General features: G+C 40.1%; 1 protein-coding gene across 10 annotated transcripts in view; it reads right to left on the reverse strand.

Moving 5' to 3' along the window:
- The window catches only part of CPEB2 (cytoplasmic polyadenylation element binding protein 2), a 67,978-nt gene that overhangs the window by 2,599 nt on the left and 52,474 nt on the right, over positions 1-12,905 (reverse strand). For 9 of the 10 annotated variants that reach the window (XM_070399172.1, XM_070399170.1, XM_070399169.1 and 6 more), the window contains 4 exons: positions 10,734-10,852; positions 10,378-10,492; positions 5,828-6,009; positions 1-1,369 (listed from right to left, as the gene is read on the reverse strand). The exon at positions 1-1,369 is cut by the window's left edge and continues 2,599 nt beyond it. In XM_070399172.1, coding sequence (XP_070255273.1) covers positions 1,142-1,369; positions 5,828-6,009; positions 10,378-10,492; positions 10,734-10,852 — 644 coding nt within the window. In that variant the 3' untranslated portion in view covers positions 1-1,141. Of the gene's footprint in view, positions 1,370-5,827; positions 6,010-6,939; positions 7,458-10,377; positions 10,493-10,733; positions 10,853-12,905 lie in introns of those variants that run through there. The other variant, XM_070399183.1, reaches the window with a different exon arrangement.

Below are 12,905 nucleotides of genomic sequence, written 5' to 3' on the forward strand. Positions count from 1 at the left end.
GAACTATCAAAGGGGCTAAAATCAACTTTCTTTAAAAGTCTAGTATTTCTCTTTTATTCATTCTTGTATCTATACTATATCACTGCACATGAATTAGAACCGCACATCACAAAATTGCACAGAGATTACAAGTATTATATCCAGTCTGCATAAAAACCGAGTTCCACTATGGACCAGATCACAAAATGGCTGCACTCTCTAAAATAATATGCATATTGTACACATGTAGGGCAATTTTTTAAACTTGAAGTCACAATAATGCATGCAAGTTTGCTTTTTTTAAACAAATTTTATAATTTGTTCATGCTACCTAGATTCAAGAGAGCTGTTTTTGAACATTTGCAATACCTCACCTCTTGTTATTAATAATTCTAGTGCATGCATATGGTGTATACAGGTAAGTAAACATGCATTGATTTTTCACATTCTAAAACTATGGCAGTTTAGGCCATATTGTGCTGCCTGCATTTTATCTGCAATGCAGTGTGTCTCTAACGTTTTCAATCCCGTATTAATAGGTGGCATTTACACATAACACCTATATAGCAGCAAAGCTAATACAGCTTGTGATTAAAAATGTTTAAAAATAGCTAATAAATCAGATTATCTTGAGGTATTATTTCTTGCAAGTCAAAATGGAGAGCAAAAAAATCAACCCTAATTTTAGTTTATGTATACACTGAAAATAGCAACAATAAAAATAAGCATTTGTAGCAGACATATTCCATCTTCACTATTATTTTGCTACCTTTGGTAAATTACTGGGGCAGATCTTGAAGTTAAAAACCCACGTTTAGAAATAAGTGCACGCTTCACCCACTATATAGCAGCAGACTGTTTGCCCCTACGCAAAACATTCTCATATCTAATTTTAACTTTACATATAAAAATAACTTGGAGAAAATACAAAAAAACATTTTATTTTAACATGAAAATATCACAAAAATTAGTAAGCCTGAGATGTAGGGTTTTGGTGAAAAACAAGAGGCTTGTAGTGTTTTGGCTGCTGATAAAGATGCATGTATTGAGTTGGGTGAAAGCAGAAGAATGCACTTATTTCTTCCGCATGTCAGTATCTTCAGACACAGTAAGCCACATGCAGCCTTTCTCTCCTTGTCCAACAGAGGCAGGTTTGCTATTCCTAGTTCCAGCGGAAGTGGATCTGACGTGGGCGGTCAGCACCTTCCTTTACCAATGGTTTATGGAACTCACGTCCTGCACGAGAGTGGATATTTGCCCAACAAAACTCACAGTAATACTGCAGGCAAGTGACATTGGCACAAAAAAAGGGAGCAAATTTTCCACCACAGCGTGCGCCCTGGCATTCATCACACATCTGGTCATCTAGCACATATGGCTTCACCTCCACCTAGAAAATGAGAGAAAAATGCCTTAGTAAGTCTGCTTCAGAAATCATTTTAGTAATAATTTAAAATGTGTTCTAGAGAAAAAACAACAACACAGCATTAAATGTTGAGAAAGTAGGCAGTTTCCCAGGGAAATGCTTTACTACACAGTAGGTAAAAAAATTCATTTTGTTCTTGAACTAATCATTTTTATATTGTTTCATGCTCATAATTGACCATGTGATTAAATATGCACTTAGTTTGGTAATTTTGCTATATGTTTGGCAATGTAATCTTCAGAAGACTATAAACTGAATGGTACTAACTATATTTTCCATTGATAGAAAATAATTTTAAAAACTACAAAAATCTAACTGATTTGTAAAACATTCCACCCTGACTTTCCTGACGTAACATCATAAAAATACCTGTGTATTACTATTTTCAGAGGTTACTGTGAGTGAAAAAGCAAAGGGATATCAAGCAGTCACGGCAGACAAATGGTTTTTACATATTTGTCCCTTTGTTTCAATACCACCTGTGCACCGGGACAGCACCGACCCTGGCAGCATTTCTCCTCCGCAGGTGAGCTGTACCTGCTTGTACGTAACTGGTTCAGAACCAGGACTGTGGATAATGTTATTACAGGCATGTCTAGACTTTTGTGAATTTATAAGATAGAAAGTCAAAGTCCCACTGTGAAGGCCTGACTTGGTAGAAGACCTCAGATTGCAGTAAGGTCTGATTCCTAAAACTCTTAACCTCATCTGTTAAACAAGGATTAAAGAACCTGCCCAATCGAGTGAAGACTAGATAAGGCAAGTAAAAACATTTAAGACAGTGCCACAGTAAATACTCTGTAAATTAGCATTAGCTACTATTAGCCAAGATAGCCCGTTTTCTTGCTTCTTTCTGAACCAAAGGTTACTACTACCTTTGTCTGAGTGAATAGTGTCAGGCAGCCTAAGACCTCAGCCTTTCCTGAGGAGGGCAGAAAAATTGGGAGTGTTTTAATAGCTTGGCTTGAGATAAGGTAGTGTTTGCCCACAGTAAAAATCAGTGACCCAATGATTTCTACTCTGGATGTCTTCTATTGAAATATTTGCATTTGTGCAGAAATTGTATATATAAGGGTGTTTTCTGCAGCATTATTTGTACTAACAACAATTATAATTGGAAACAACCTACAAGTTGATAAAAAGAACTGTAAAACAAACCTTTCATAGGAAGGCAATGGATTTGCAGTTCATTTCAACATTTATTTCTTATTAATACTAATCTCTATTTAACTTTGCATGTGTGAAACAGTTTCATCAGTTCTTCACCTAGTCTTATTTTCCATAATACCTTAGTAGCACATATCTGGAAAAATAAACTTCTCTTAGGGATTCCACTACCTGTGTAAGAAGGAATGTTTCTCAATTCACCTGCTCTGCATATGAGTTGCTACTTAAGAATCAATACTCTGCCCCAAATAATTGTCCTTCATTCTCATTTTGGAAACAAATAGGTATGAGGTATGACAATACAACAATCTTTTCCCTCTGCTTCTGAATATTAAACAACCACAAATATATACAATATAAATAATTTCCTATGTGACTGTATCACCTCTCTGCAGGAGTGGGGGTTAGCCTACATCAGAGGTCTATAGCATGGCTGCACATTCGAATCACCTGGGGAGAACTGGCTGCATCCCAGACTAATTACAGCAGAATCTCTGGGTGGGACCCAGATGTCAAGATTTTTCTAAAGCTCCCATGTGACTTTAGTGTGCAGCCAAGGTTCAAAACCACTGAATTAGAGAAATTCTAAGGTTCAAAAAAATTTCATATGCATATTTGAATAAAAGCAGAGCCCATTCTCAATTTTTTCCCAATATTTTAAGTAACAATGCAAAAAAACAAAACACTCTGCATGTAATTAACAGAACCTATGCTATACTTCTTTTCTAAATGTTATGGTTTGGTAATTAAATTGATGACACTTCTAAAGTACATGGTCTAATCCAGTGGTTCTCAACCTTGGCTGCACATTAGAATCACCTGGGAATCTTTTTAAAATCCTGATTTCTGGGCCTCATCCTCCGGAAATTCTGTTTGTTATGGAGTGGGCCACAACATTAGTAACAAAGAAACAGAATTTCCGGAGGGTGAGGCCCAGAAATCAGGATTTTAAAAAGATTCCCAGGTGATTCTAATGTGCAGCCAAGGTTGAGAACCACTGGTCTAGTCAATTAGCATTAATCAACTCCCCTGTCCCCCAAATAGTCTTTTACTGTGCAAAACAGTCTCCCAGAAGAAGCTTCAAAACACTGTTACACTGGAAAATAAGAACACACTTAAGTTAAAGCTACTAATTAGAATATAAAAAGTTAATTTACCTAATAGTCCTAGTATATCTCTCATCTGTACTGTAAACATGATCATTTTAGAATACTGCTTAGGTTTATATAGAAACAAGGCACAGATTTTAGTATGAAATAGATTTGTAAATGAACCTCTGAGTTTTTTCCACTCCTTTCCCCTATTTCAGATAGTAATCTGTACTCAGAATTACACAATAGGGTGGCTGGCTTTCAGTTAGCATTAGTAGGACTTCCTAAAAGTTCTTATTGTGATGATCTAACAGTACTACTAAAGAATAACTGTTTTAAAGTTTAGGACAATTATTTTGTATATGCAGTTTATTTGCATATTTATTATTGTGTATCTTTAGACAAATATGAATACATTTTTACTTTAGACTAGAGGCCCAGTGCATGGATTCGTGCACCGTTGGGGTCCCTCAGCCTGGCCTATGCCCTCTCACAATCTGGGACCCCTTGGGGGATGTCAGAGAGCCCGTTTTGGGTTTTGGCCCGATCCCCGCAGGCCAGGCCTAGGGACCCCACCAGTGCACGAATCCGTGCACTGGGCCTCTAGTAGGCATATAAGATCTTTGGTTAATCTCTTCCCGCCCTCCCCCCTCCACCCTTCCCTCTGAGATTCATCAGTCTGTTCCATGTTTCCATGCCTGTGGTTTCTACTCCTGTGTTGAGCTTCTGCCCCCTGGTGGTCAGTGCATGTCACAGCTATCAGCCCATTGCTTAGGCTTTTATATATATACTAGAGGCCCAGTGCACAAAATTCGTGCACAGCGGGGTCCCCTCAGCCCAGCCTGCACCCTCTCAAATGCAGGGTTTAGGCCCGGGGATCAGGCCTAAACCGGAAGTCAGACATCCCTCTCACAATCCTGGACTGCTGGCTCCTAATCACTCACCTGCCTGCCGGCCTGGTTGCCCCTAACTGCCCCCACCTGCAGGCCTGATCGCCCCTAGCTGCCCCCACTGCCGGCCAGGTCAACCCCAACTGCCCCCTCCCTGCTGGCCTGGTCACTCCTAACTGCCCCCCCGCCAGCCTGATCACCCCTGACTGTCCCCCCCTGCCAGCCTAATCGCCCCCAACTGAACCCCCCCAGCCAGTCTGGTCACCCTAATTGCCCACCACTGCTGGCCTGGTTGCCTCTTACTGCCCCCCCCCCCCCCCCGCCAGCCTGGTCACCCCCAACTGCCCCCCTGTGATGGCCTGGTCACCCCACACAGCATGATGCTCAGTCGTTTGGTTGTCCCTCACTAACCCCCCTGCCATCCTGGTCACCCCACGCAGCCTGCTTTTTCAGTCGTTTGGTCGTCCCTCACTAACCCCCTGCCGGCCTGGTTGTAGGCAGCCATCTTGTGAGGGTGTGTGGGTTAATTTGCATATTACCTCTTTATTATATAGGATACACTTTATAACAAATGAAAAATAAGTAGCACTTAAATAGCACTTAGTACCAAGCTCTGTTCTCAGTGCTTCAATATATGTGAATTTATTTAATCCTCAAAATAACTGTGAGCAAGCCCATCCAGCATGGCTCTGTGGCTGAGTATCGACCTACAGACCAAGGAGGTCATGGATTGATTGATTCCTAGTCAGGGCACATGCTTGGATTGTGGGCTTGCTCTCCAGTGTGGGGTGTGCAGGAGGTAGCCAATCAATGATTCTCTCCCGTCACTAATGTTTCAATCTCTCTCTCCCTCTCCCTTCCTTTATGAAATCAATAAACATATATTAAAAAAAATAACTGTGAGGGTCATAATATTACTGTTTTCCATTTCGTGAGGAAAAAGAGGCACAAAAGGGTTAATTTGCCCAGAATTACAGAGCAAATAGTGGAAAGGAGACCCCAGGTAATTTGGCTCCAGAGTACAACCTCTTAAACCAAGCTCCACCTCTATGGTTAGAAGAATATTAAGACCTTACTGGCTAATAAAATTTTTAACATGCCTTAAAATGACACTTATAATTTTTATATTATACCCAAGGTTTAAAGTATGTTGAAAACTTTGACATTTCAGAGTTAAAGGAGTATAAAAATATTCAATATTTGAATTATATTAACTCATCATTATTATCAGCACCTTATCATAGGACAGAAATGATTTCCGAATTACAACTTACACGTTTATCAATATCACCATGCTGAAGCTGCACAAACCGAGCACTGATGGCAGCAATATAGCTCTGTTGATTGGAGAAAGCAACTCGACCAGCACCTTTTGGGTATTTTAGCTCAGGATCTGTATCAATGCCTGCATAACAAACTCCACCATACAGCCGGTCCATGATCATAGCAAGTTCCACTTCAAAAGAAAAAGAAATTTAATGAAATGTGAGAGAACACAGTAAATCAACAACTGTTAAATGCTTTTTTAAAAAGTAAAAGTCAATTGGATACATAGTTTTGATACCATTGTAATTAACCTAGTTATTAATAAGTAGAGGCCCAGTGCATGAAATTTATGCACAGGTGGGGCCCCTAGGTCTGGCCGGCAATCAGGGCCTTTTGGGGCAGTCTTACCCAGATCTGATCGGGGCCAGGATGGCCAGGGCCTGCTGGACTGGGGGAGGGACCGCGGGAGGTTGGCTGTGGGAGCACACGGACTGGTTGACTGGTTGTTCTGGTCACTTAGACTTTTATATACATAGACTAGTGGCCTGGTGCACAAAATTCGTGCACATTAGAAGGGGATTAATTAGAGGAAATATTTTAATATTGCTATTTGCCCTTTCTCTATAATAGAAGTGTCAGAGATGAAAGGAAATTAGTAAAATGTGTATGAAAATCTTCCTCCTGTCAGAGTATGGGGCACACCATGGGACCCAGAGTCAGGTCCCTGCCCACCCACATGTGCCTCAAAATCGCAGGAGACCCAGACCCGGCCAGCCACCCACCCCATTGGGCTCGATCCAGATTGGCCAGTCTCACACTTGTCAAGTCCTGCTGGGCAGGGGTGCAGCCTCAGGTTCCCTGGCTCCGTGCCGGGGTGGGGGGTACGGCCTGAGGTTCCCAAGCCTGGGCCGGGGCACAGGGGGTGCGCCTTGAGGTCCCTATCAAGCCCCACCAGGTGGGGGACGCGGCCTGAGATCCCCCGTCAAGCCCCGCTGGGCAGAGGGTGTTGCCTGAGGTCCCTCGGCCCAGCAATGGGGTGGGGGTCGCACCTTGAGATCCGCCGTCAAGCCCTGCTGGGCGGGGGCCGCAGCCCGAGGTGCCCCGGCCTGGTGCCAGAGAGAGGGGTGTGGCCTGAGGTCCCCCATCAAGTCCTGCCAGGTGATGGGCATGGCCTGAGGTCCCCCAGCCTGGCGCCAGGATGGGGGGCGCTGCCTGAGGTCCCCTGTCAAACCCCACTGGGGCAGGGGTGGGGAGAAGAGCACAGCCTCAGGTCCTTGCTGATTGCTCGTTAAGGCTCATTACGGGAACTCAGCCACTGCTGTGGGTGCAGCCATCTTGTGTTACGGAACCATCCCCCCCGCCCAATCCCCCATGGGCGCCGCCATCTTTGTGGCAGAGTGATGGTCAATTTGCATATTCCCTCTTTATTATATAGGATAGGAGAGGAGAGAAGCAAAGCAGGAAGCCAACCATTATAGGCATGTCATTTGGACAGCTTCACCAGAAGCTACAACTTTACACTCCTCAGGAGACTAGACAAAGACAGATACACGCCCAGTAAAGTTGGGGGACTAGGGAAGGCACTTACTGTCAATCATACCTGGGAGCAGAGGTCACTGGCGAGAATGGGCGTGGCCACTGCAAGGGGGCAAATTTGGGATATTTAATCCCCTGAACAAAGGAATTCACTCTCTGTGTTCTTGGTTCCTCTTGCTGCTCTTGGGAATCTGGAGACTTGTGTGACTCTGGGCTTTGGGGCTCTCTTGCATTCACACCACACAATGGACTAATAGACTGCAACTAGTCTGATGCTGAACGGGACCCAGCTCCAACATGGAAAGGAAACTCTGGACACTGACTCTGCTTCTAGCTTTACCGAAGGGATGTGATTCCACAGAAATGGAAATAAAGCTTTCTACCGTACCTCATCGTCCCAGGGGGCTTCCAGAAATGCTTATGCCAGAAGTACCCCCCTTCCACCTAATAACAGTTTAATGGTCTTTTTATAAACCAATCCTTTCACTTTACACTAGGATCCCAATTGCTCTCACTACAGAATAATTACTTTAGCAATTCTCCTCTCAACTTTCTGTACCACTGGTTTTTCTCTCTATATTGGGCCTTTCCCAATATACTGCAATTTGTCCCATCTTAAAAATATATATATATATCTTAACTCTATTTATTCCTCTATGTGATTGCTTCATTTCTCAGTTCCCCTAATTGCTAAAAACAGTTTTCTGTACTCCCCAGTCTCTCGCTTCTCTTCTTTGTTCAACCATTCATAATCAAACATTCACCCCATAACTCCATTTTAATTGCTCCTGTCAAGGTCATCTCCCCCACTGTCAAGTTCAATGGTCAATCTACCTGTAAGCAGCATTAAATATATTTTCTCCACCTAGCTCCCAGGATACGTTATTCTACTAATTCTCCTTCTACTTAATTGTAACTCCTTCCTGGCTTTCCCTGCTAGTTCTTCCTCAACTCCTTCAGTTTTCAACATCAGAGTACCCCAGGTTTCAGTCATCCTTGGACTTCCCTACAATCGTGGCTTTGGTGACTTGATCCTGTGTCATGGCTTTAATTACCACTTGTCTGTTCTCAGATGCTACATTCCTCTAGTCCAGGCCACCCTCTGGACTCCAGACTCATCTATGCAACTGTCTACTGGAAAACTCATTTTGTCAATTTCATAGACACTGCAACACTCAGTGTATTCAAATGACACTCCTGATCTTCCACCATTCCATTAAACGTGCCCATTGAGTTTTTGCTGATTCAGTAAGTAAGCAATGGAAAAGATGAAGTTGCCAAGTCATGACTCTTGGCTTCATCTTCTTCCCGACTGTACATGTAATCCTGTGAACCCAATTTTCAAGCCATATCTAGAATCCAATCACCTCACCTCTATCACTAACATCCTGTTCCAATTTTCACCTGGATCATGGCAATAGCCTTATATCTTTGCTTCAGATCTCTCCCCCACCCAAAGTTTATTTGCAAAAGAGCAGCAACTATGAGTCTCTAAAAAAATATACAGGTTTCCCTCCTATCTAAAAGTGGAGGGTTCCCTATGGAAACTTTTGTAAAGGTTAGACTTATTTTTCTCTTTGTATTTCTTTTGGTTAGCCAAAACAGGTACTAGTTTAAATGTAATGTAAGTACTAATGTAAAAGTGAAGTAGCATCAAGTAAATCAGCTTTTGAAAGGCAGAGATACCTGTATTACATACTAATGGCTTAACTGAAATTTTTACTTAGGAGCTCTGAATGGTGCCATAGCTTTCAAAACCAAGACCCAAATCTTCCCTCCAACTGGCTCCTTCTCCAGTGTTCCTTAACTTGTAAAAGGCACCAGTATCTACCTAGTGTCTTAAGACTGAAAGCAGAGATGCAACCTTTGCATTCCCTTACAGTAGCTGTTCACTTGACTCTTTCTCCACTACCACCACTAATCCAAGCCACCACTATCTGAATCCTGGACTTCCATAATAGGCAACTAAATCTGTCTACTATCTATTCTCAACTGGGCTCTCCCTCTGTGAGTTATTAAAGTCAACTTTCAAAAGTGCCAATGTGATCATGTTTCCTTCTATTGAAACTCTTCACTGGTTTTCCCTTGCTCTGAGAATAAAGACCAAATTAACCTATTAAACCTGTCTGTCCAGACTCCTGCTTATTTCTTCAGTCTTCTGTGTCTTTCCACTCACTCCTTATACCCCCAAGTCAGGCACTCTGGGCTTCTTTGGTCCCTCCAATGCATTCTGCTTCCCTCCACTGAAGACCTTTGAATATGCTGTTTCCTTGATCTGAGAACTCCTTATAACCTTCCTGACCACTCCAAACTACTTCTGTGCAATCTTTACAAGTCAGCTCAAATACAAGTATATTTAAAGCATCAGACTATATCACATTCCCTTGCCATATGTTCTTCTATTCCTTACAGTCTTTCCTTGTAGCAGTTATGTTCTATTACTATTTATATTTGAGAATGGTTCTTTAACCTAAATCTCCCATACTGGATGAAGATGCAGTAATGGAAGGCACTAATTATACTTTTACAGGATATATGGTATCCTAAAATGAGCTTGTACAGTGGACATTTACATCTATAATTACGTTTCTCTATGACACCTTCCAGTAAATCTCTGGTTCCTGGTTATTGACAACATACATTTATCACTTATCTAAAGTGATACTTTTTTAAATTCCAAATTTCTTCCTCAGATATGAAAATCAATCCACATAAAATAGACAGATCCCAAATTCTCATATCTTAGCAAGTTACACTTAGGAAGTCAGAAGTATTTGAGTGGATTTTCCTTATGAGTCTGTTTGGAGTTAGCTATTAATATCAATAGATAACCGCTCAATTCTCTAGTTACTTGATGGTTTCAAGAATGGTTCTCAGAATTCTGTAGTTAGCAACTATTGGAGCATGAGGAATCTGCCCCTCACCTGCCCAACACGCCATGTGCACATCAGCTACCAAATATTTACTCAACTAATTCATAAATGATTTTTTAAAGCACACAATTTGTTAGTATTCTACTTACCAGCTCTTAGTGGTCTAGGAACACCTCCAACAAAAATTGTTTTCCGAGGATCCAGAGGCTGAGAACCATCCATCACAAAATCACTGTCACTTAAATTCCAAGGACGGATCTGAACCTATTAAGAAAAGGACATTATTTTATTGGGTCTTATTCGCTTTACAGCTTATGCTGTTTTGCAGCACTGGATTTTTCATTGTTTAAAATTTTGGATAGTAAGATTTAGAAACAAATTATCTAGGAACTATAAATTATTCAAACTGACATGGTGGTTTAATTGTTTTCCACTAACAATCACTTCAAAACGTTTTTGGAAAACTTTATCTTTGTAGCTTAGAGTTCATGTGGTGATTACTTACTGGTTTGTCTTTGATGGTGGGACTGGAAACACACAGATAGAGTTTTCCATCTTCTTCAATGCAAGCGTCAATCAGTGCCTGAACTGAGCTCTCTTCTTGAAAGAGAAGGAACGCATAGCCTGTAATAATTATGAACAATGAGGCAATATGTTAAGGTAAGTGATTGCACCCCAAATTTCATTACTGTTTAGAAAATATAAGTTTTATTAAAGGAAAAATCTTATAAATAGAGGTAGCATCATTATATTTTCTATAGAACACAATATACTTTTGGAATGCCCATGAAAACATATACTCAGTAAATTAGCTACTTTATATGCAGCACTTACTATTAAGCACTGTGCTAAAAGTTTTACATTAACTATTTTATTTGATGCTCACAAGTCTGTGAAACATTATTCCCACTTTATAGAGAAAATACTGAGGTATCAAGTTGTTAATTACTTGTTCAACATCAGTCGTATCAGCAAGTAACTGGCTGAATAATTTCAAATTCTGGTCTGTCCCATTCTCTTTCTAGTAGTGATACTGCCTTCTCAAACCATTTGGAATGATTAATCAGTTGAAAATATTAGGGCCTGAAGTTTCCTATAAATGCCTTTAGGGTATGAAGATCTAGAGCACACTTTTGGACTCCAGAACACTTGGAAAGGCCCAGGAATTTCCATACACAGAGAGAAAATTCCCCAGGCAACTTGACAACTTTCACATGATACTAAAAAACTATCTTAAGGAGGCTGGAATAAAACCGGTTCCTTCAGGGTGGGTCAGAACTTTTAAATCAAGTCTCAACTTGGACAAACAATTTTTTCAGTCTAGAGACTATTTAGACTTGTAAATCCAAGCTCTTGCTTAAATTCCTCTTTCATTGGGAAATACGCACTTTCTCCTTTCCTTGGGATACCAATTGTCAATCTTTAATCAGCCATGCATCCAGCAGGCAAAGCAGACTTCATTATAAAATGGCATCAACATTTACATTCCTGGTTTACTACTTTGTGATTTTCCCAGCAGTTGATAGCTATGAATGATCTAAAAACATCCCTTTCCTTGACAAGATTCTTGTGCAAACAAACATGGAGACTGCCACCCAGTTCTAATATGAAGAAGCCATCAAGCAGTCCATGCATATCTGTTCCAATAAACAAAGGGAAGCATGAGGTCATGTTTTACATAGAAATCAAAAACATTGCTTGCTGCCAACAATGGCTTTTACTGCCACAAAGGTCTGATGTGACACAGAAGTACTTCATTTTAATAAAATTACATTACTCGATGCATAAATAAGACATCAAACAAACCCACACAAATAGAAATTTCCAAAGGTACAATTATGCAAGATTAAGAAATGCATTTTAGAACTATTTTAATTACTAGAAGCAATTTAAACATGCTTGAAAAAAATTTTAAAAATAAAGACAGGTTTTCTTTAAGTGAAAGCTTTAATTTTGATACAAAGCTGAGCATTTGAGATATATAACTGTTTTATAATAATAAAGAGAATATAAGGCTAATTTACTAAAACAATATTTAAATTCAATATTTTAATGCTGCTTATGTTTTGTGATATTATTTTTTGATATAAGTTATTTTCACAACACTTAACTTTAAAACAATATTTTAAATTCAAAATTTTTAATAGTGCTTAATTATTTTTGTGATTATTAGGGAAGAAATGTTTATATTATAAAAATTAATTAAGCAAACATGGCAAATAAACTATGATCTAGCTAAGGAAAGCCATTAAAGATGAAAATACTCTTACCAAAAACAAACCATCTATGGTTCTCTAGAATTTATTAGAGGAAGCTAATATTCACACAGATGAACCTCATATACTGCAAAGTGAAACATACATACATACATGTGTGGCTCAGTATCCAGGGCTCAAGTCACTGCCTTAATTATATGTTAGCTTCACAAACTGGATGCTTCTACAACCAGTGTTTTCCAAACCATGAAAAATTATGAATTATAGGAATAATAAAAATGCTTAAAGAACAAGGTTTGGGAATACTGGTTTTTGGCAATGGCTACAATTAACTATAATTATACAAAAAAACCAAAACAAAACCCAAAACTATGATTTGCCATACTAACATATATGTATTTTTTGTTGTAAGTTTGAGGAAATCAACTGACAACCACCTCAAAAGCCACAGTAACAGCCCT

This window comes from Myotis yumanensis, unplaced genomic scaffold (genome assembly GCF_028538775.1).
Source record: "Myotis yumanensis isolate MYYU_CA2020_CCGP unplaced genomic scaffold, mMyoYum1.0.hap1 SCAF_1, whole genome shotgun sequence".
Classification (NCBI taxonomy): Eukaryota; Metazoa; Chordata; class Mammalia; order Chiroptera; family Vespertilionidae; genus Myotis; species Myotis yumanensis.